The 23,375-nt window shown below is 37.5% G+C and overlaps 11 protein-coding genes across 11 annotated transcripts; 8 read left to right on the top strand and 3 right to left on the bottom strand.

The window, feature by feature from the left end:
- Positions 1-509: 509 nt before the first annotated feature.
- Positions 510-1,373, top strand: PEX21 (Pex21p; the record flags this gene model as incomplete). Its single annotated transcript, XM_056226085.1, has 1 exon — positions 510-1,373. The coding sequence occupies one exon, from the start codon at positions 510-512 to the stop codon at positions 1,371-1,373; it is 864 nt and encodes a 287-aa protein (XP_056079839.1).
- Positions 1,374-1,922: 549 nt separating this feature from the next.
- KEL2 (Kel2p) lies at positions 1,923-4,553 on the top strand (the record flags this gene model as incomplete). The annotated part of the gene is made up of 1 exon (XM_056226087.1): positions 1,923-4,553. One exon carries the CDS (start codon positions 1,923-1,925, stop codon positions 4,551-4,553), a length of 2,631 nt encoding a protein of 876 aa, XP_056079840.1.
- Positions 4,554-4,929: 376 nt separating this feature from the next.
- On the top strand, positions 4,930-7,287 carry SMKI16G0370 (uncharacterized protein; the record flags this gene model as incomplete). The annotated part of the gene is made up of 1 exon (XM_056226088.1): positions 4,930-7,287. One exon carries the CDS (start codon positions 4,930-4,932, stop codon positions 7,285-7,287), a length of 2,358 nt encoding a protein of 785 aa, XP_056079841.1.
- Positions 7,288-7,770: 483 nt separating this feature from the next.
- On the top strand, positions 7,771-8,058 carry SPG1 (Spg1p; the record flags this gene model as incomplete). The annotated part of the gene is made up of 1 exon (XM_056226089.1): positions 7,771-8,058. The coding sequence occupies one exon, from the start codon at positions 7,771-7,773 to the stop codon at positions 8,056-8,058; it is 288 nt and encodes a 95-aa protein (XP_056079842.1).
- Positions 8,059-8,535: 477 nt separating this feature from the next.
- Positions 8,536-9,237, top strand: MIC26 (Mic26p; the record flags this gene model as incomplete). The annotated part of the gene is made up of 1 exon (XM_056226090.1): positions 8,536-9,237. One exon carries the CDS (start codon positions 8,536-8,538, stop codon positions 9,235-9,237), a length of 702 nt encoding a protein of 233 aa, XP_056079843.1.
- Positions 9,238-9,486: 249 nt separating this feature from the next.
- YHB1 (flavohemoglobin) lies at positions 9,487-10,686 on the bottom strand (the record flags this gene model as incomplete). Its single annotated transcript, XM_056226091.1, has 1 exon — positions 9,487-10,686. The coding sequence occupies one exon, from the start codon at positions 10,684-10,686 to the stop codon at positions 9,487-9,489; it is 1,200 nt and encodes a 399-aa protein (XP_056079844.1).
- A 1,637-nt stretch (positions 10,687-12,323) lies between these two features.
- On the top strand, positions 12,324-15,830 carry PHO81 (Pho81p; the record flags this gene model as incomplete). Its single annotated transcript, XM_056226092.1, has 1 exon — positions 12,324-15,830. The coding sequence occupies one exon, from the start codon at positions 12,324-12,326 to the stop codon at positions 15,828-15,830; it is 3,507 nt and encodes a 1,168-aa protein (XP_056079845.1).
- Positions 15,831-15,864: 34 nt separating this feature from the next.
- On the bottom strand, positions 15,865-16,551 carry NAS6 (Nas6p; the record flags this gene model as incomplete). Its single annotated transcript, XM_056226093.1, has 1 exon — positions 15,865-16,551. One exon carries the CDS (start codon positions 16,549-16,551, stop codon positions 15,865-15,867), a length of 687 nt encoding a protein of 228 aa, XP_056079846.1.
- Positions 16,552-17,016: 465 nt separating this feature from the next.
- Positions 17,017-17,949, top strand: PHB2 (prohibitin subunit PHB2; the record flags this gene model as incomplete). Its single annotated transcript, XM_056226094.1, has 1 exon — positions 17,017-17,949. The coding sequence occupies one exon, from the start codon at positions 17,017-17,019 to the stop codon at positions 17,947-17,949; it is 933 nt and encodes a 310-aa protein (XP_056079847.1).
- A 1,650-nt stretch (positions 17,950-19,599) lies between these two features.
- Positions 19,600-21,162, top strand: SMI1 (Smi1p; the record flags this gene model as incomplete). Its single annotated transcript, XM_056226095.1, has 1 exon — positions 19,600-21,162. One exon carries the CDS (start codon positions 19,600-19,602, stop codon positions 21,160-21,162), a length of 1,563 nt encoding a protein of 520 aa, XP_056079848.1.
- A 399-nt stretch (positions 21,163-21,561) lies between these two features.
- DIE2 (dolichyl-P-Glc:Glc(2)Man(9)GlcNAc(2)-PP-dolichol alpha-1,2- glucosyltransferase) lies at positions 21,562-23,139 on the bottom strand (the record flags this gene model as incomplete). Its single annotated transcript, XM_056226096.1, has 1 exon — positions 21,562-23,139. The coding sequence occupies one exon, from the start codon at positions 23,137-23,139 to the stop codon at positions 21,562-21,564; it is 1,578 nt and encodes a 525-aa protein (XP_056079849.1).
- Positions 23,140-23,375: the final 236 nt, after the last annotated feature.

Below are 23,375 nucleotides of genomic sequence, written 5' to 3' on the forward strand. Positions count from 1 at the left end.
GCAATGAATATATTTTTAATTCTAGTCCGCAAGATATATTGATCAGAGGAGAATTACAATGCGCTAATCAACCGGCTTGAGAAATTTGCATTATTCAGATCTAAAAATGTGCGGACCGTTTCCATTGAACTAGTTAATGAATTTCACATAAACAGTATTATTGTATAACTAGCGACAATGAATGAGAGGCTGATCCAAATTATAGTAGTAAAAACAACCATAGTTTTTCTAGTCATATGATTGTTATTGGTGTACAGTACTGTTCAGTTAAAAACGTCAGCCTTTTTTTCTCCGTTCTTTTTTATCTTTCCACTGGAAAAAAGGAAACTAATGCCGACAATCGGAGATGGGATGACTAAATATTTCTTTTAAGACATTGGGCAAGGTTCTAACATTTAAAAGAATAGTAAGTATATATTAATGGTACGTATTAGATTTAAGGTTGAAGCCGTACACTTTCTTCTTTTATTCAACGCAAGCACAAGATTACAAGGAATTAGAATAATACCATGCAAAATGTCTGCCATACAAGCCCGACAGAACAGATTATCCAAAAAAGTCATCGCATACAGAGTGGTTCTTTGATACCGTCAAAACGTACTAGACTAGTTCGTACAGAGTTGAAAACACAATATAACAATAAAGATCCACATGTGGAAACTTGCTTCCTGCATGACACTAGTGATTTGGAGGGCGTTAATAATGTGAAGTTTCAAACCCAACCTTCTCCATTGACTTTAAGAGCGCAGAACAACACTGAAGATTCCAGTAGTTGGGTTCCGCAATTTTCATCCATGAAGATCGATGATCCACTAGAGTTTAGCTCCGAATATAAAAGGCTATATTCCAACTACGAATCTCGCCAACGTCAGAATTCGATCAGACAAAATCTCCCCTTCAGAAGCTCCATGGTGAGGAAAACAACTCTAAATTACCCACTTCAAAACACCCTTCAACAACAACGCCAAGGAAACCGGAACGATCCAACGGATGCATTTAACTTCGACGCGGAGTTCCATAATTTAGAGAACGAAATGCAAGAAGCGCGATACGAGCCTATAATACAACAGGACGAGAAGTGGTTGGACCAAGACCAGGTAGAGTTGCAAAAGATTGCTACAGGCATAGTAAAATGCTGTACCCCACCACCTTCATCAACATCTTCCTCCTCCACTCTCTCTTCCATGGAATCAAAGCTATCTGAATCAAAGTTCTTGAAGCTGATGAGAGGCATCAGCAGTGGTGATGTGACTTTGAAGAAAAAAGCTGATGGAAATTCCTCCAGCGAGTTTTTCTCACCAAATGATGGAGAACTAGTTGGGAATAGGCACGTTTTCATCAGCGATGAAGTTCGTGAAGACATATCTAATTGACGTAGATAGCTTCCACCCAAGTATGCCTCTTGCAGCTAGTACGTATGTAGGTATATATATACAAATGGCCATGACTGTCATGTCAATATCATATGCGTGTGTGCGCCCAAACGCGTTCCGTGCACCAACTGACATAGTAACTCCAGTCATGCAGATGCAAGGCCTACCTACTATAGAGTCCATCTTCCGTCGTTTAAAACTTTCTACACTTTTTTTGTACGTGGATCGTGCTGATGTAAGCTGCACGAAATGACACGCTTGTGAATTTTTTCTTCTTTGGGAGGGACTGTAGAAAAAGCTTCGCAAAACCCGAATAAGTCTCGGCAAAAGCCATTCAGCTTGTGAAAGGGTCTCTTGGACACTGGTTTGTTTAAAAAGCTGATTCTCGTGTTGCTTGTTTGTTTTTTTCCACTATTTTGAGCATACATACACGTGAATTTTAAAATGGGTTATACTAAGAAAAATGGTTTGGATGAGGTAACCCCTTAAGCAACTATGGTACCTTTCAAATTGACAAAGAAAAAACCTACGGATACGGGTCCCTCCTTGATGTCAGTGCAAACTGTGCCTAGAGCAATGCCCTTAATGGACAAGCAGAATAGCACACGAATAGTAACGCCCACACTACCTCCTAATCAACATAGAAATATATCAGGCGCGTCCACCAATTTGCCCTCACCCTTAGAACGCAAGAATTCACGGAGGTATATTTGGAATAGGATCAAATTGAAGGACTCTCCATTTCCCCGTTATCGCCACTCTTCCTCTTTTATAACTACTAACGATAATAGGATTTTTGTGACCGGCGGACTTTATGATCAGTCAGTATATGGGGATGTTTGGGAAATAACTGCTAATGCAAATGGTACGAGCTTTACTTCCAAGAGGATACAAATTGATCACAATACGCCTCCTCCCAGAGTAGGACATGCTTCTACTATGTGCGGTAATGCTTACGTAGTATTTGGCGGTGACACACACAAGCTAAATAAGAATAGATTGCTGGATGATGATCTTTACCTTTTCAATATTAACTCTTATAAATGGACCATCCCGCATCCTATCGGTTCTAGACCGTTGGGAAGGTACGGCCATAAAATTTCTATAATTGCAAGCAAGCAGATGCACACTGAATTATATTTGTTTGGCGGACAAATAGATGAAACCTATTTCAACGATCTGGCGGTGTTTGATTTATCATCATTCCGTAGGCCAAATTCTCACTGGGAATTCTTGGAACCTATCAGTGCCCTACCTCCCCCTCTGACAAACCATACAATGGTGACCTTTGATAATAAATTATGGGTGTTTGGTGGGGAAACGCCGAAGACAATAAGCAACGATACATACTGTTATGATCCAATACAAAACGCTTGGTCTAAAGTTGAAACTACGGGTGAAAAACCTCCACCAGTGCAAGAGCATGCCAGTGTGGTATATAAACATTTAATGTGTGTGTTTGGTGGTAAGGATATCCACAACACGTATTCCAATGATGTTTATTTCTTAAATCTGCTATCGCTTAAATGGTTTAAACTTCCCTGTGTCAAGGAAGGCATACCTCAAGAACGATCTGGACATTCTTTAACCTTGATGAATAATGAAAAGCTTGTTATTATGGGTGGTGATAAATTTGATTACGCCAGCTCAAATATTCTCGATATGCACACATCGGAAGTTGACCAAGGAGGAGGAACTTTATTGTATACTCTAGATCTATCGTCTTTAGACGAATTATGTCCGGGGATAATGAGCGAATCGCTGCTTGTACAAGGAAATGTTCGTACTATTCCCTCTTGGAACTCTGAAACCTCTAATACTGTTGAAAACGAAAACCAAGAGATGATAAATATTCTTACACCAAAATTACCTAATACTAAAACGGCATTTACCAACGATATCGATGAAGAGCCCCGAGATTATACCAGTTCTTTTGATGATAAGACACTCCCATACCAGAATAATACAACGGAAAAGACACCGCAGTCTTCCAAATCGGGCAAAACCACTGATAACAAGTTTGCAACAAATGAAAAAAGACCTGAGGCTGGTATTGAAGTGACGAATGGTAATCTTACTCTTCCACAAGGACTGGCAATATATGAAGAAGAGTACACCCGTCCCTCAGTCGGTGATTCCTCAAGTGATAAAGTAATTCCTAAAACCCTCTATGATGATCTAAGCTTGCACATAAAAACATTGCATCTCGAAGCGCAGCAAAAGGAACTCGAAACTGCGAGACATATATCTGAATTGGAAAAGGAGCTCCAGAGGCTTACAGTTATCAAAGAAGCTTCAAAAGATTCCAATTTTCAAATGGCACGGCTTAAAAATTTAGAAATCCAGAAGACCTTTTTGAAATCCAGAATCAATGATTTGGAAAATTTAATAACTGTAAAACTTTCACAAGTGAATGAAATCCGTGGAAAAATTACGGTTCAGAATATTAAACTCAAAACGGATTTTGAAGGTGTCAATATTAAGAAAGATATTGTTGATCTTGAAAATAAATGTGATGTTCTGAAGCGTCAAAATGAAATACTTGTAAGTAAGATGCAGAAAGAGAACCCTAAACTTCTCACTTGTTTGGAAGATTCATCTCATCGTTTGAATAAATTATTAAAAATGTATTCTGCTAGTATCCAACTCTCTTCTCACAAGAAGAACGAAATATATGAAAAAGAACCACTGATAAAAATAGAAAAGATTGTTAATGAAATGCATGAGACCGCACGTATCAAAGAAGAATTACAACTTGAAGCCCAGAAGGTTTATAATGAAAGAGACATTTTGCAAGCTGGCTTGGTGGATAAAAGCAACAAGCTGGATGCTTTAAAAAAAATATCTGCCGGAAGTTCGAAATCTATGAGCTTGACCAAAAAAGCCATTGACTTATCGCGATCAGAGCTCGAAAAATATCATAAATGTAACAATACTTTGCAGCAGGAAATCGAGCGGATTAGATCTGAACAAGAAATACAGGATAAAAAACAAGGTAATAAACAAGAGCAGCACAACACAACCACTTACAACAATTTAGAAGCGCTACACAGGATGAAAGTGAACAATCTAAAAGCGGAGCTCTATATTTCGAAGGGAGATAGAGACTCCCTTAAGGACGAGCTGTTAGTTTTGAAGAAAAGATTATACACTCTTAAACAAGCTCAACAGCCACAATAATATTGTGCTATGCACCTGAAAAGGGATGTATAGAAGTATAAAAGACACTTATATATTTATACGGAAGTTATAAGAATTGAATGCTGAACCACGGAATGACAACAATTGCGTACTCTGAGTTTTTATGTTTAATTACTAACGGTGAAAAATAGTGGCCGCGCCTATTATTATTTGCCGGGTAAAGAACCTGTTATTCTAGGGGGATTTTTAGCTGAGCATTCCTACAAAGCCAGAAGGACCCTTAACGAAGCAACATAGTTCAAAAAGATGGATAGAAAGATATATCGAAAAAGCCGGTACCGTTGCACTGTATATAAGGGAAAGGCTATAGTAATTGGTGCAAAACTACTGAGTTATATAATAAAATCAAGAAGAAATGTCAACCGCAAAGGCGTTCACTAAGCATATTTCGTTTGATGATCTGGCACCTTCCTTGATCGATGATCAAGCTACTATTATCAAAAACGACAGTCATCATGTTGGCTTGAACAATCATTTTTTGCATATACCTCCGCAATTCAATCCTGTTTACAAAAATACGTTGACTGGTAGCCAAGGTTCTAATGAACTTACAGCTGATGAAAATCTGGATTTACTTGAAGGCGAAGGTGTTTCTCCACCATCTCGAGTGGAAAGTCCAACATCTATGGCGCCTGGAGTTCCACATTTATATACGCAGATGTTTTCACCAGCAGCACACGATCCTTCCAAGAACTATCTAAGATCATCCAGCGTTGAAAGAAGTAGGAGTGAATCTCCAATGTTCAGGTCAAGAAGAAGAACTTCAGTAAGATTACCTCCTCCCCCAAAAGTTTCTGTACTAAAAAAATTTCCGAAGGCTGCTGATGAACAGGGGCCCATTGATGACATTAATATTGGAGACTTAGATTTTGAACTGGAAAGGAGAATGACCAAAATGACTGAAAGAAACACTCAAAAAAATTCCGGGTCAAGGAAGGGCTACACGCAAGCTGCATTTGCCAACCTTAATGAAGTGGAAGATAGGATTGAAGCTAAGTCAATGATGGATTTATCTGAAAGCGAAAATCCGGAAAGCTCAAAAAAAAGGTCAAAATCGTTTGCTGGGATGACAGATGAAGAATTAACTAAGTTGGAAGATTTTTATATAAGTAAAGGGAGATCAAATAAGACTAAAATAGATCAATTTGATTTCGGTGAGCAAGTTCCGGTATATTTGAACACAACTGAATCGAAAACAGAGTCAAGCAATATAACAGACCCTTTGGCAGCAATCTATCCATCAAGACCTACAATTGTTCATAATGCAATTTCGATGACTGTTGATCACCCAGACTATGAAAGTTTTATATCCCAGACAAAAAACAAGCTGAATTGTAAAGAGAAAGATGACAATGTCGATTTGAGAGTTGTATCATGTTATATATCAGGTAGGAGATATACCTGGTCATCAGTGGATTGGTATGCTGAAAATTTGGTAAGAGATGGTGACCACTTAGTCATAATTACAACAATTCCTGAGTTTGAGGCCAAAATTGATTCTCTAGCCTATAAGGAGAAAAGAAAACACCGCTTAGAAAGAATGGCAAGTGATACCAGTGAAATCATGACTACAACGTCACATAGCCTCGTGGGTCCAGATCCGTCTAGCCCATTATCTACGGGAATGAGAGTAGAAGCCATTCATAATGAGGCAAAACAGACATGTAGTAACATTCTAACTTACTACTCGAAAAGATTGGCTACAAAAATAGTTAGAATTAGTATTGAAATGGTAAAGGAAGATTCGACAAGATCGGCAATAATTTGTGCAACTTCCCTATATAGGCCGAGTTTGCAAGTAATTAGCACTGTTAGTGCCAACATTCAGATCAAATTCAGGAATGGAAAAGTTAAACTGCCATTTTTCTTAATGAAACACTTTGCCATGCCAGCATTTGTCGTCCCATTCGAATTTATCGAGCCAGAACTTTTGATCAAATCTAGAACAGATGTAAATAAGGAAGAGAAGACTACCGATTCGGAGACCAGAGTAAAGAAAGAGGAAAGGTTACAATGGCTAAGTGGATTAATCAAGAGAACTTTAGAAAATCCATTCACCAAACATAAGGTGGTTGACTCGGACGATGAAGAAAGTGATAGCGATGAATCAGTAGCGTCCGTAAATGAATACTTCCCAATCTCACCAGAGAAAAAAGAAGAAATGGAATTCTTCGATAAGATGGGATATGTAAGGCCAAAACCTTCCAGACAAGTACTTTTGGACGATAACACTCTCATGAAGTATGATAGCTCTGGTCGAAAATTGACTCCCGTGGAGTCAAGAAGTTCTAAACGCAGTTCGAAGCGTAGTTCAAGAATACAGTTCAACAATAACAGTATTTATAAAGTAAAATCAATGGTAGATGATATTTACAACCATGACACAGCTCCTACACCTCATGTTAAAACCGCACTGAAATGGGATAATGAGGATCCAAAAATGAAACTCTCTTCACATCCAATGAGAAAAACAAAATCTGCGGGTTTATCACCCAGAACATCGTCTGCTTCATCGTCTTCGGGCCCGAAAAAGGTGCATCATCATCACCATCATCATAACCACGTTTCAAGGACGAAAACCGCCGAAAGCAGCAAATCAGCCAGCAGCAAAAAAGGTAGTTCCTCATCTTCTTCGAAAGACCATCAATTCAGGAAGCCTGAAAAGAAGAAGAAAAGTAAATTTGGCTCCATCTTTAAGAAAGTGTTCGGTTGAATTGGTTCAATACAAGAAAAAAAGCACAATTAAAAAAAGCAAAAGTTAAAGAACGATTAAGAACAACCCCGCAGCAGAGGAGCTTTGGGGGGGGTGGGGGGGGCATCACTCTTTACATACGCTCTGATAAAATATAGTATCTAATTTAATTTCTTTTAATGATAGTAGTTCCACTTACTCTACGAATTGTATCAGCCGCACAAAGGGAGATTATTAGGTACCCTTTACAAGGGATAACAAGCCTCACATCACCCCGATCAGCTGAATAATAAGTCGGCATGAAGCGAAAGAACTATGAAACATTGAGTGTTACTGATAAAGATGTTTCGCGATGTTAACTCTTCATATAAATAGGATGGCTGGATCTCTTTCATCTGACCGGCAGCTTACTCCGCAAATGTGACTCTAGTATTACTAACGTCAATATTTTTCATAACCATAGACAATCATCATATATAACTCGATATAATCAACTTTCTAAAAATGAAGTTAGATTCAGGAATATATTCAGAGGCACAACGGGTGGTGAGAACTCCCAAATTTAGGTACATCATGTTAGGGCTGGTAGGTGCTGCTGTGGTGCCGACCGCATACATGAGAAGGGGATATACGGTTCCTGCACATAGTTTAGACAGAATTAATGGCATCGACACGACTAAGATGCCTACGGCGGGTGCTAGTCAAAAGGTAGCAATGACTAAGGGTAAGAGCTTACAGGAGATGATGGATGATGACGAAGTTACGTACCTGATGTTTTCTTCAATTATGTAAAGAGAGACTATTTCACAAACTCTCTGCATTTCTTTGTTTTCATTTTATATATTTGCATTTAAGTCACTGAAGGGCTGGTGGGAAGGCTTTTTCAATTTAACATCAGATCCTTCTTAACTCTTCGTTGATAAGGTTATTGACTCAGCGACGCATAGGTAAACATTTTTTACATGTATACTCAACTGATATTTATTCTATGATGTATGTATGGTCTCTGAGACTTCTTTATTGCCGTTTATCCAGAGAAGTCGTCATGGCTGCTTGACCACTGAAAGAATTCGCAGATGAACAGTCTCACATTACTTTATTATTAGTGCGGGTAAATTTTTTGTCTATTTTATTTTCTACCTAACGAGAAGCGAATAAGCTTGCCCTAAAATAGTAGTATTAGAAAGGGAGTTACTTTTCTTTCCAACTGATTTGTGCATCCAAAGATAAACAAAGAAGAGAAAAATTATTTGAAATAGAACGAACACGATGGCAAAGGATTTTTATCGCCAGGTAGACCCCGTCGTGGAGAAGATTGTTCCACCCGAGAATGCCATAGTGATCTCCTCAGAAGCTAAAGAGGCCACTGTTAACGAAAACGAAGCTGAACAAGGTGTTTTTTCCCAAAAAGTTTTGGGATTCATTGGGGAAAATGAGCTCGTAGATGGTATTTCAGTGCGCGATCCTGATTATCTGAAGAAATTTTTCAACGAAAGAAGAAAACAATTCTCTACTAAATGGAATAAAGTAACAACCAAAGTGGATGATGTCGTGGGCACCTATTATGCCCGTGAAAAAAGCTTTACATCGGCCATTTCAAGCCTACACACTGATCCAAAGGAGCGCCTAATACCAGGGGTTTCGTCTATTTTAGTTGCCTTCATGACAGGTTCTGTTTTGACAAGAAGAAGAACATGGATTCTTCGTGCAACAATGCCATTTATACTGGGTTCGTGTTGCTTTGCTTATGTAATGCCAAGCACTTTCAAAAACACCATGGGTCTTGCTCATGATATAGAAATGAATACATTTCCTCGCTTTGTCCAGAGACAAGATCACCTATGGCAAGAAATCAAAAGATTGAGCAACGCATCTATGCAATATTACTGTGACGCCAAGAGGTGGTTTAACAAAGATGTAGAAAAAACAGGAGACGCAATCAAAGATTGGACTGGTATAAACGTAAAATAAATTGTATATAACACCTTCCCTGTATCAAATAATCTTATATGTACATATTTTTCACATATTATCTGAATATTCCACACGAAAATCCTCACAAGGATTTCCAACAAAGTATAGCAACAAAATTCTAACGTGTTTGTATGACGTTTTGTTAAATTTTTCTTTTGATAGTATAGTTTTTCAAATTGTGAAGGTCGGATACAAACTATCACCAATAGGCAAGTGAATAAGAGCATACTTTACAGTGATTACTTTTTAAACTTGTACAGTTGACATTTTTGGACCAAACGGTTCGTAATGGATCATATCGTCACGATGCTCCAGTTCTTTCAGATGAGTAATCATAGCTTGCATAAATGCCAAGGAGCCACAGGTATAAACATCGGCATGTGCAGGTGAGTTTTCTTTCAAGAATTTGGCATCAATCAATGGTTCAGTATCAGTATGAACAATGGTTTTTTCGACATTTGAGCATTTATCCAACAGTTCATCAACTCGTCTTTTGAACGCTTGTGTCTCTTCATTGTACGAAGATTGTATCCAATAGATTGGCCTATTCGGGTTGCATTTGACTTGTTCTTCTAGCATAGCTAGAATCGGTGTGACGCCGACACCAGAAGATAACAATACCAACGGAATTTCATCCTGGTTTATCAAGCGCTTGTTCATTGCAAAATCACCGGCCGGTGCACTTAGTTTAATCTCATCACCAACTTTGGCATCCTTGTGTAAATATTCCGAGACCAAACCTGCAGGAAAGTCACTTCCAGCAGCCTCCATCTTTACTGCAAATCGTAACCCATCATTGGTAGACGCAGAACAAATAGAGTAATGTCTTAAGGCATCGTACTGGTTTCCCTGCCTAATTGGGTGAGTATTTACTGTGATATATTGACCTGGAGTGATCGGCAAACTTTCCAAATCAATACCAGAACCAGGCCTTGGTTTAACGGTAAATTCCACAATATCGGAAGCAACGTACTCTTTGGCAGTAATTTCAAATGGTTTCCAACCTGGCCATGAAGCTTCTTCGTACATTTGTTTTTCAACAGTGATGAAGATGTCAGCAATGGTTTGGTAGGCCTCTCCCCAGGCATTAATGATATCGGGGGTTGCAGCATCGCCTAAAACTTCTTTAATGGCTCTTAGTAAGTATTTTCCAACAATTGGGTAATGCTCAGGTTTAACTTGCAAAGCACGGTGCTTGTGGCCAATTTGCTTAACATGTTCTATAAGCACGGACAAATCATCAATGTTCTTAGCCGCAGCCAAAACTGTAACAGCCAAGGCATTAGGCTGGGCACCAATTTTTTGGTTAGTTCTATTAAAAATATTAAGTAACTCAGTATGCTCAGTGAGCATGTTTTTATAAAATGTACGCGTGATCGTAGCACCTTGCTGTTCTAAGACAGGAACGGTAGCTTTGATTATGGAACGAGTTTTTTCGGCTAGCATTGATGTTATGATCTTTGAGTAGTTTGTTAAAACTGTTAAAATATAAAACAAATGAATATCGTTTTGAGACAAGCCAAGAACATTCACTTCAATTCACAGTACGTTTATATATGTTTTATTTTTCAGTTAGTGAAATTATAATTGATGACATACGTGACTGAAAAGACGTTCAACGGCATCAATTTGTCAGTAACTGTGCTTAGACCACCGTACAATAGACTCGAATATTTTCGCATTGACAAATACCATTCATGCTACTATGTGTGAGTGGTCAAGTCAGTACAATATTTTTACAGGGGGTTTCTGCATTGCTTTCTTAGAAAGATGACCTGAAAACAATCTTCGAAGATGCATAAGCGCGTCCGCTTTTTTAGTAACGATTAGTAATCAGGTAATTATATTTGACACCATTGGGCCAAGAAGACGCATTATATCGGTCAGAAGATGCAATTGGTAAAAGGAAAACAATTTGCCGCGTAGACTATCAATTCTGGTTTAACTTTATTCAGAAAATTGGGGAAGGCATAAAGATTACATTTCTCAATTGACCATTCTCGGAAATGTACGAGTGCTAATGTAAGGAATAAACGAACATTTCTCGGTCATTATTTTTGCCGTTGAATCATCTTCTCAAGATGATGTTTTGGCATGTATACGAAATTGTGATCTTCAGTTTGATTGACGAGATCCTCAGACATGAGTCGTCTAAAGTGTCATGTAGCTAGTTTTGGCATTATAGTAAGGGACACTTGAACGCAGCGTAGAAAGCCCTGTAGACTTACTCGAAAATGTAGGGAATGAATATACAATTTTTGATTTGTAAGCAATCAAGCACTGGAACGAGGACATTTTCTTGACCGTTCGTCGCCCAAACGAGCCTTAAAACTTCAAGCTAATGAAATTTTAAAAACAACTTGTGTACGTTTTACCGGAATAGCACACTAACTACTTCTAAGCGAACATATTGTGCGATGTTTTCTTGATCATACCATCTTTGAAAATTGGTAGTTACGGCACCTATATTGAGTAAATTATACAGATTTATTACAGATCGGCTTCTATGAGTGAATTGCCGCTTTGCTTCCTAAAAAATTCATTAGCAACGTAATTAATCCGAATTTGTTGCTAGTATATACACTTTGAAGGCGATTGAGACACGCTGTCAATTCAAGGTTAGAATATAGAAACATTAATACGATGAGCCTTCGACTTCTTTAACTGCCGTCCGCTTCCTTTGCAACAAGAAAGTCTCTTTAATTATAAAACATGTTTTGTGTGAGAGGTACAGGTGTCGTGGCACGTGCGAATAAGGGCAGAAATTAATCAAATTCATCACAGCTATTTGGCGATGGCTCGAGACTGGCAATGGAACCACCACCAGGTACTATTATTACTCCTGTTCAGCATATAGTAACTTATTAAGAACCTCTTCAAACCTATTACATAATTTTCTTTGTGCAACGTACAGGTACAAAGATTTGGTTTTCGATTTTTTAAGCAACAACAGCCACACTAACTATTCTTTAGGCAGGACGTACTGCTCAGAGTATTTTCATAACGGTATCTCCTTAGTCCTACGATAATAGAACTTATAAGTATTATAATTCCTTGGAGTAACATAGTTAGATAGACATAAAATGAAGTTCGGCAAGTATTTGGAAGCCAGACAACTGGAATTGGCAGAGTACAACAGTCATTTTATTGATTACAAGGCCTTGAAGAAGCTCATCAAACAATTGGCCATTCCCACTTTAAAGACTAGCTCAGATTTAGATTTGCATTTGACATTAGATGACATTGACGAGAGTATTATACATCAAAGACTGCAAGAAAATAAAGCTGCTTTTTTTTTTAAACTAGAAAGAGAACTAGAAAAGGTCAATGGATATTATTTAGCAAGAGAGTCTGATCTACGGATAAAATTTAATATTTTACATTCAAAATATAAAGATTATAAATTAAGCGGTAAGCTAAACTCAAACCAAGCTACCTCATTCAAAAATTTGTATGCGGCTTTCAGAAAGTTTCAAAAGGACCTTAGGAATTTGGAGCAATATGTTGAGTTAAATAAAACTGGATTTTCAAAAGCGCTAAAGAAATGGGATAAACGATCTCAATCTCATGACAAGGATTTTTATCTAGCTACCGTTGTCTCTATTCAACCAATTTTCACTAGAGATGGGCCGCTAAAACTAAATGATGAAACTTTGCATATCCTTATCGAGTTAAATGATATTGATAACAACAATAGAGGAGTAGATCTGCAACCCAGTACGTTTGCTAATGACAACGACGATAATAAGAGCACCACGAGTATTGAAAATAAAAACTATAATGATAACAATAATGATAACATACACCGGGATTATAAGTTGATAACATCAAAGAATTCTGAAAACCAACTTGAACATCTTTTCCAAGAAACTTCCTCTTCCCTCGATATGGAGATGGAAATCGAAAACTGGTACAAGGAAATTTTGAATATAGCGACCGTCAAAGATATTCAAAGAAAACATGCATTATTAAGGAATTTTAGAGAGACCAAGATTTTCGCATATCTACTAAAAAATTCGTCGGCAACTTCTCATAAGAATGTGTTTTCTTTGTTGAAAAATTGTCTAACGATGTTATTCTTACTGTTGGTGGCTAGTTCTTTAGACGATAACTCTCTGCACGTTTTTTATACATGCAATCAAGATCATATTGATCTGTCATATTGTGATGAAGATGACCAAGTGTTCTCACGAAAAAACGTATTTCATGAAGCTACAAGTTGCCCAAATAAGTCTCGCTTATTTATCCTCGATGAAGCCTTAACAACTTCGAGACTATCTAAAGAAACAGTTCAGAAGTTACTGAACGCTCGCGATATACATGCAAGAGTTCCGCTTCATTATGCTGCAGAGCTAGGAAAACTAGAATTTGTTCATTCATTGCTGATTACCAATCTCTTAGAGGACATTGATCCTATTGATGGTGATTCTAAAACACCCTTGGTGTTGGCTATCACGAACAACCATATAGATGTTGTTAGGGACTTACTAACTATTGGTGGTGCAAACGCATCACCAGTAGAAAAGCCAGTTTTGGATTATAGTAAAAATGTGATTAGCTCTACTAAAGTTCAATTTGACCCTTTGAATGTCGCTTGTAAATTCAACAACCATGATGCTGCCAAGTTACTTCTCGAAATTCGAAGTAAGCAAAATGCAGATCATGCCAAGAATCAAAGTTCCCGACATTTATGCCAACCGCTTTTCAAAAAGAACTCAACAGGCTTATGCACTCTTCATATAGTGGCCAAGATCGGCGGTGATCCACAATTGATTCGACTATTGATAAATTACGGAGCAGATCCTAATGAAATCGACGGATTTAATAAATGGACACCAATTTTTTACGCTATCCGATCTGGTCACTCTAAAGTTATTAGTGAGCTACTGAAACATAAAGCACGCCTGGATATTGAAGACGACAATGGACATTCCCCACTATTTTACGCCTTATGGGAAAGTCATGTCGGTGTTTTGAATGAACTTTTACAACCTCCAATAAATGCTTCATCTGCATCTACAACTGAAATACATATGCGATCTAATACGCTATGTCTTAATACAATAGAATTAACTCCAAATCATGACAAATTTGATTTAGATATCCAAGATAGTATTCCTGATTTTGCTTTACCCCCACCAATTATTCCATTAAGAAAGTACGGTCATAACTTTTTGGAAAAAAAAATTTACATTAAACTGAAATTAAAACCTGGCCTTGAGTCCATAAAACTAACTCAAGATAATGGTATTATTATGTCATCATCACCAGGCAGAATCACGCTATCCTCTAATCTACCCGAAATAATTCCACGTAATGTTATTTTACCAGTAAGGCCTGGTGAAATCAATAGTTTTTGTAAAGATTTCAGTGAAACGAACGATGAAGAAGATGATGATGAGGTTAGTGAAGATCATGATGATGGCGAAATAGTTTTTCAAGTCGATTCCATCGATGATTTTTCAATGGATTTTGAGATATTTCCTTCATTTGGTACAAGGATAATTGCCAAAACAACAGCAATGCCATTTCTTTTCAAGAAAGCAGCAACAAACAGTACTGCAACGATGAATTTGCCTTTATTTGATACCAGATTGAACAATATTGGATCTCTCACTTTGGATTATCAGATTATTTTTCCGTATCCAGGAAGCCCACTAAAAATCATAAAATATGAGCCATACTGGAAATCCACTGGAAGCGATTTATTGACATCTAGTAAAGATAGCAACTTTGTCACTTCTTCTTCTTTAAGTGGCAGCTTTATTAGTGTATTAGTTTGCGCTCTGAATGATGGAACCATAGTGGCAGCCCCGAAACCTTATATTGAATTCAAAAACACAAAAATTCTGTTAAATGATCTGACGAAAGAACAATTAGAAAAAGTAGTGGATTATGATTTCGCTAAAATTGATGGGAGCTTTGACAGAGTATCGTTGAAGGAATATTTATCTTCCAAAGTAGTCCCTCTAAGAAGCTTGTTGGAAGTAATTCCAGCGTCAGTACAGCTGGTGATTAGTGTCTGTTTCCCAACAGATAAAGAAATCAATACTATTCCCATTAAAATATCACCCTTCTTAAATATTAATCAGTTCATTGATCAGCTATTACTGATTATTTTTGAACATGAAAGATTTTTGCGTCATAGCGGAAGTGAGAGTATGCGACAGATAGTGTTCAGTTCATGCAATTGGGAAGCATGTTCAATTCTCAACTGGAAACAACCTAATTTCCCGGTTTTGTTACAAATGAAAAATTTGTCGAGAGGCTCAATTACTGGCAAGTTTATAAGTGATACTCCTAACTGTTTAAAACAATTGGCTGTCACTCCGCAAAAGATGACATATTTGAATACTGAGCCTATTGACATACATACAATGGTTCAATTTGCCATCAATAATAACTTATTGGGTGTGACCCTTCCATACGAAGTACTAAAGATCTGCCCGTCTTTGGCTAGAATTATCAAACAAAACGGATTATTGTTAGTTGCCTCAGTTGACGAGAAAGAACAATTGCCAACTGATGGAGGTTATAGTGGGATATACTACGCTTGTGAGTTACTATTTGAGAATAATATTGATATGTAGAATTCTCTAATATTTAGTTATAATACCTTATACCTCATATATTATTTAGGAAGAACTTTTTAACTTGTCCATTGAGAGCAACATCTTCTGCCTTAGCGCCTTTATTATCTACGAGATCACATTCGGCTTTATACTTTTCTACCAGCAACACAGCGGCATCACCATGCCCTTCAGCCAAGGCGTGAAATAATGGGGTCCAACCTTGCGTATCCGGCCAATTAACTGGACTTTTACCTAAACCACACAACAATTCAATTAATTTCAAAGACCCAACTGATGCAGCTCTATGTAGTGGAATTTGATTAAATTTATCTTTGATTCTTACGGACGCACCATTAGTAATCAAAAATTGCGATACTTCAAACCATTTTTTACCAACTGCCAAGTGTAGGCATGTAACTCCTTGATTAGTGACCTTATTCAAATCAGGCTTGATAGGTCTATCATAAAGAGACTTCACCACATCTAAATTTCCCACTGAACAAGCAATATGGAAAGGTGTCCACCCAGAATCATCTGAATAGTCATCCAAATTAACATTTTCCATTTTAGAAAGCAAAAAACTGGTAATCTCATGGGCTTGGAAGGAAACTGACCAATGTAGAGGGATTCTTCCATCTTGGTCCTTCTGTAGCAACATAGAAGGTTTGGAGTGGACTAGTTCTTGCACCTTGAAAAATTCATTTTCCATGCATGCTTGATGCAAAGGATAATCCGACATTTTTGTACGTTTCTCAGATCATTTTTTAAATAGTTACTATCATCACTACTGAAAGAGTTACTCTATCCTATGAACCCTTTATGGAGAACCCCTCTTGGGGATTTACATCCGGGTAAGCGAAGATCTTCATTACTTCTAAAACTGTTACAAATTACATTAAACTGTACAGGACTTGAGGTACTTCTGTACATGCTTTTTAACGTGTCAGTCCTTATAAGTGGAATATGATATCAGCGTATATATTATAATTGGTATTATTTTAACTTGCATGTGATTAGGTTATAAATCACTATTGACGACTCAAAGTGGCAATCTTTGTTTTTGGCACCAAAGGAAGTAATGGCAAAAAAGGGCAATCCTTAAATCATGTGGTAAACTCTGAGCATCTTGCAGAGTTGATATTAGTTTAGTGACCTTTAGGAATACAGTTAGTAGTCGCTAAGAACAGAGCAGTATTTGGTGTCAATGAATAGATCACCCGGTGAGTTTCAAAGGTACGCAAAGGCGTTTCAAAAACAATTGTCGAGGGTGCAGCAGCCTGGTGGCAGAGGCAAAGTGCCTTCACCAAAAGGGGCATTTGCAGGCATTGGAGGTTTGATTTTGCTTGGAGGTGGTGCGCTGTTTATTAACAATGCGTTGTTCAATGTAGATGGTGGTCATAGGGCTATTGTTTATTCCAGGATACATGGTGTCTCCACTAAGATATTCAATGAAGGTACGCACTTCATCTTCCCTTGGCTTGATACCCCGATTGTTTATGATGTTAGAGCCAAGCCTCGTAATGTTGCTTCCCTGACAGGTACGAAAGACTTACAAATGGTGAATATAACCTGTAGAGTGCTTTCTAGACCGGATGTGGTACAATTGCCCACCATATATAGAACTTTGGGTCAGGATTATGATGAGAGAGTTTTGCCCTCAATTGTCAACGAAGTGCTAAAGGCTGTGGTGGCCCAATTTAATGCATCACAGTTGATTACTCAGAGAGAAAAAGTCTCAAGGTTAATTCGTGAAAATTTGGTTCGCCGTGCAAGCAAATTCAACATCTTACTGGATGATGTCTCTATTACATACATGACTTTTTCACCTGAGTTTACTAATGCCGTGGAAGCCAAACAAATTGCTCAGCAAGATGCTCAGAGAGCGGCATTTGTGGTTGATAAAGCCAGACAAGAAAAGCAAGGTATGGTGGTAAAAGCACAAGGTGAAGCTAAATCTGCTGAACTGATTGGTGAGGCCATCAAAAAATCTAGAGACTATGTAGAACTGAAAAGATTAGATACAGCCAGAGACATTGCGAAGATCCTGGCTAGCTCTCCAAATAGAGTCATCTTGGATAATGAAGCATTGTTGTTAAATACCGTGGTGGATGCGAGAATTGATGGGAGGAGCAATTAGATAGTGGACGTTAGATATTTTTATGCATTAAAGTAATAATATCAAGATGCCACTTACTTGTTAATATAAAATATAGGATGAAAAAATATGATACGTGAAAGCTTATATATACATATGTTTACTAAGAGTAAGGATAACTGATATTATTCGGTGTTCTTATGTACGGTTGGAAAGCGTCTATGCTAGAAGGCGTAGCATATTTAACCAGTAGACAGAGTTATGATTGTCGTCCTCATCATCGTCAGATTCAAATATCAGTGTACGATTTTGGAGGTACATTTTGCTTACTCTGCGCAAAATCCAGCCTTTTGGGTTGCGATTTGGTGGCAAGTAGTTTTGACTTGTGGTCATTCAGCTTTCTGGAGCATGGTGAAAGTAAACTGTCTGACGGCGACACGAGCTTTTGCCCAAAATGCGTTGCCAGGTTTCTTCTTTGGTCTTCCGTTGCTCCCCTTTTCTGATATGGTTTCTTGAATATTCGTCCATCAAGGTAACGCCTCAGACATGGTTCTATGGTAACTGTAGCACCTAATTTCTTCTTCGAAACTTCGTCGTAAGGGTTTGCTACCTTATCGTCTCTTGAGCAAGACATTGACGTAGTTTGCATCCCCTCAACCAATTTTGTTATTTCATCTTGAGGTACTGACCTGCGACATGTCATTTGCAAATTTGTTTATAGCTTATCTAATTTCGCTTCCACGATAGTGCTTGATTTAATTTATTCGTAAAAGAGAGGCCAATTACAGATAAGTAGAGGGGGGAAGAACTCGTTACCGAATTGATGAACTTACTACGATGCTTTTTTCACGTCTACTCGATATTCCCTCAAAGGAAAGAGAAACTATATAATGTTTATACATGTATTCACTTGGGAGAGTGTTCAACTCCACTGCTGCTTTTTATGATGGAACGGAATGGTTCGAACAAGCTTACAAAGGCTCCAGATCTACAGAGGATCATCGCAAAAAATGTACACTCCACACCGAAGTATTCTCCAGCAAGGCGTAACATGCATACACATTGATTGCACGCTTTAAGTTAATCACCTACCTTTCTAGGATAGAATCTGCTATTTACCATTTCCCATATCTGGTAACAACCCCCTTTACTTCTTGTCACCCTACAACTTCATGGACATTGAAAAAGAGACAATAAGCCCTAATGTCCTACGACATAGGGCATTTTCCAGAAGATTGTGTATAGGGCATCTCAAACCCTATAACAACTTAAAAAATAAAAATAAAAAAAGAAATGCAGATTTTGCAGATTGTTTTTTTTCTTTTTTATGTCAATTTTCCTGCTTCAAGATCGAAGGAATGTTTTTGCACCGCAATAAAAAGGTCGTGCTTTCTTCCTGTAGCAATTACACGTAAATTAAGTACTTGAGCTGCTCACGCAATTTTAAAAGAAAAGCTAATTCACGGAAATTTTTGCTTCTCTCAATACAGAAATACCTACGAAGACGTCCATTGAAGAAGTAAGCCTGCTAAAAATAAAGATACAAAATTAAATCCGCTATTTTCTCTTTCGTGTTTGACCAGAATAATCAATAATCGAAAGCATAACAACAACCTAGCTATATAATCAAGATTCGAAGAATAGATAAAATAAAACTTAAAACAATATTTTGGCAGCTTCATCAAGTATAAAATGGATCTATTCAAAAGAAAAGTAAAGGAATGGGTGTACTCTCTCAGTACTGACGATCATTATGCAGAGTATAACCCCGATGAAGCCCCCACATTTAACATGGGTAAACGTTTAAACAGTAATAATGGACAAGTCAATCCTTCTCAAATGCATCTAAATAGTGTAGACGAAGAAATGAGCGTGGGATTCCAAAACGGCGTGCCATCTAATGACGATATAAACATTGACGAATTTACCTACACAGATTCGAACGATGGTGTCTCTGAAACTCTTTTAGCTTGGAGACACATCGAGTTTTGGACGAGTGAACATAATCCAGATCTAAACGCGACTTTGAGTGACCCTTGCACCCAAAACGATATCACTCACGCAGAGGAAGATTTGGAAGTTAGCTTTCCTAACCCAGTGAAGGCTTCCTTTAAAATCCATGATGGGCAAGAGGACTTGGAATCGATGACCGGCACTTCAGGCTTGTTTTATGGCTTTCAGCTAATGAAATTAGATCAAGTCGTGGCCATGGCGCAGGCCTGGAGAAATGTTGCAAAGAATCTTAATAAAAGATCCCAACAAGGTTTATCACATGTTACATCTACCGGCTCTTCTTCATCGATGGAAAGATTGAATGGTAACAAATTCAAGCTTCCAAATATCCCCGATCAAAAATCTATTCCTCCAAATGCTGTACAACCAGTATATGCACATCCCGCTTGGCTTCCGTTAATAACAGACAATGCCGGTAACCATATCGGTGTAGATTTGGCACCTGGTCCAAACGGGAAGTATGCTCAAATTATAACATTTGGTAGAGACTTTGATACGAAGTTTGTTGTCGCTGACAATTGGGGTGAATTCTTATTATCGTTTGCTAACGATTTAGAAGCTGGTAATTGGTACTTGGTAGATGACAGTGATGACTACTTCAGCGGTGATGGTGAATTGGTCTTTAGAGATAAAAAATCCAATGGACCCATACAGGATTACTTTGAAGTTTTGAAAAGAAGAACGTGGGTTAAATATCAAGAAAGTCTAAAAGCACAAAAACAAAAATCTCAATCTGAACCGTCTTCGCAACAACAGAAATCCGTTCCTGCCGTGCAAAAGGAAGCAGCAACACCAACAAATGACCAGCCCTCTATTCTCAACGAAGAATCCATAGATGGTGAAGATATTGATGGCGTAGATGCACAGCCTGTTCAGGATCATGAATCTGTGAAAGTTGTCAAAAATAAATCTAGTGGGGTTGAAGTGGAAGCTAAAGCTACAAATACAGAGGAATCTAACCAACCAAATCATGAAGTCAGAATTGACGGTGAGGACAGTAAACAGAATAAAGACGAAGAAAAAGCAGAAAAGGAGTCAAAGGTGGATTTGAGAGAACATGTTGAAAATGAGCATGCTGAGAAATCGAAGGAAAACGCTGATGACATAAATAACAAAGAAGAAGAAAAAGAAGAAGAAAAAGAAAAAGAAGAAGAAGTAACCAAAGAAAGCAGAAATGAAAAAGGAAGCGATGATGCTAAAGTGGATGAAGCAAGAGAAGAATTTGAAAATATAGCCTTATGAATAATATCATAATTAACATTCAACAACAACAAAAAAAGTCTAGACAATATTTATCTCCACTAAACCGTTATAGGTGGATTTCAACTTTAAGATGTGTATACAATAATATCATATATATATATATATATATGTATGTATATGTATATATGGCACAATTCCTTTATGTTTAATATTTTTGACAATGGTATGTGAAATCGTTGCATTATTTCTATAAAGGTTTCCCCAGAATAGGAAAACGTTGTTTTCGCATTTGGGTGGTTCAAAAGTATGAAGATAATAAAGTAAAATAATATTTACAAAACGGTTGGCCTTTCTGCCACTGAGGGATAAGAGAAAGAGGATAAATACTAGTAGTGAACATATATATAACACCTTTTCATAGGTATAATTAGCTTCTGTTCACCATATGATTCTTTGTAAATAAAGCTCGGTAGCCCATGGGAATGAGATCTTCGTAAAAATAACTAAAGTCACAATATTGAAGAGCATAAACCATAAAAATTCCATAAACAGTCTCTTCGTACTGCTTATAGTTATGGGGTTTTCGCCTTCCTTGGCAGGCTCTAAATTCTGTATTAAGGGTTCGCAGCTGCAGGTAATGAATATTCTCCAAAAGAAATAGGGCAATATATAATAGCGAGGCTCAAATAAGGGGGATGGAACAATAGTGATCATGGTACATATAATTAAGGCCGTCCATGATATATGTGTCAGTTGAATAGGTAAATGTACAGATTCTTTGATCGAAAGTGGAGTGATAGGATGAAAAGTGAGCTGGTTGGGTCTCATCACTTCGAGATATGTAAAAATAGAGAAATGGTAGATTGAGGTCATAAGAAAGTACTTGATTAGTCTACTATCATTGTCAATCAATCTTCTGAAAAGATAGAACGTGTAATGTCTATTATCCGCTAACAAAAATGGATGAACTTTTGTAAAGTATCTAATTATCAGCATGATGCTAATAAACTCAAAAAAAGTTCTTACTGGCTTCGCTTTTATTCTTATTTTGTACAACTTCAAAAAATTACGAGATATCCATATGGGCATACTGAAAACAGTGATAAATGTGAAACAATAAAATATTTGTACTATATGCAAGCCAGCTGAGTGACTTGACTTATCACCTAATGTTATGGATCTATTCCAAACCAAGTAAATGAGAAATATAACAAAATTCATCATATAAGGTAGGACAAGGTGGGAAAAATTGTCAATTGAATGGATGAACAATTTCAAATAGTTATTAAAGGCGTGTGTATTGAATTGCTTTTGTAAAATAGCCGGGCGTTCAACAGCAAGGACCATGATAAATCCCGTCCAAATGATATTCGTTTGTCTGAAAAGGCAGCTTACACCAGCAAAAAAAGCACTCAACCATATACTCTTTACCGGGCCAAATGGCAATGTCAACACACAATTGAGAGATTGTAATATCAAGATTGTAGACCATACATCGGTGTAAAATAAGTAATAATAGGTTGTCATTAACGGGAAGCTCATTAATGAAACGGGCCAAAACCCTAATGCATTGAAAAGAAATATTGGCCTGAGCACTACGATGGGGAAGATTATGACTCCACCAAGTAGGTTAACCAATCTTAATATAGTCAGTGTGCTCCATGACCGAACAATGGGCTTTATACAGTAATAATTTATCAAGCCCAAAATATAGATTCCAGGAGGGGTCGTTATTTTAGGGTCCCATTGAGTCCAGCTACCTTTTAAATAGGTCAAGGTCTGACCAACATGAAACCTTTCATCTATGAATTCATAAGGTACAACCTTTGTAGTCACGTAATGGAAAGTTAAAACAAAATATAGTAGAAGTAGTGGATATATAACTACATTGCAAAAGATACCGCTAATTATTTCTTGTGTTAAGTTTCTCGCTATGCCTGGAGCAATCAATTGAATCGCTGGTTCTTCTTCCAATACGTCATTGTTGTCGTTATCGATGTATTCTTTTGCATCCATTATTAGTTCGATGCGACTAGATTTGTACGTGCCTTGAATATAGACTACCTGAAGTTCTTTTTTTACACTGGTTACTTGTGTATTCTTTTTTGAACATGGTCTAACGTTTTAGGATTTAGTTTTATTTTACCATCTTCATTTTCCAGGCCCTTTTGCTATTTCCAGCCGATCGGATTAGGAAACGTCACAAATCAACCAGAAAAAAAGATGCGCTTTCGAACTTAAGATCGACATTA

Source organism: Saccharomyces mikatae, assembly GCF_947241705.1.
Source record: "Saccharomyces mikatae IFO 1815 strain IFO1815 genome assembly, chromosome: 16".
Taxonomy (NCBI): Eukaryota; Fungi; Ascomycota; class Saccharomycetes; order Saccharomycetales; family Saccharomycetaceae; genus Saccharomyces; species Saccharomyces mikatae.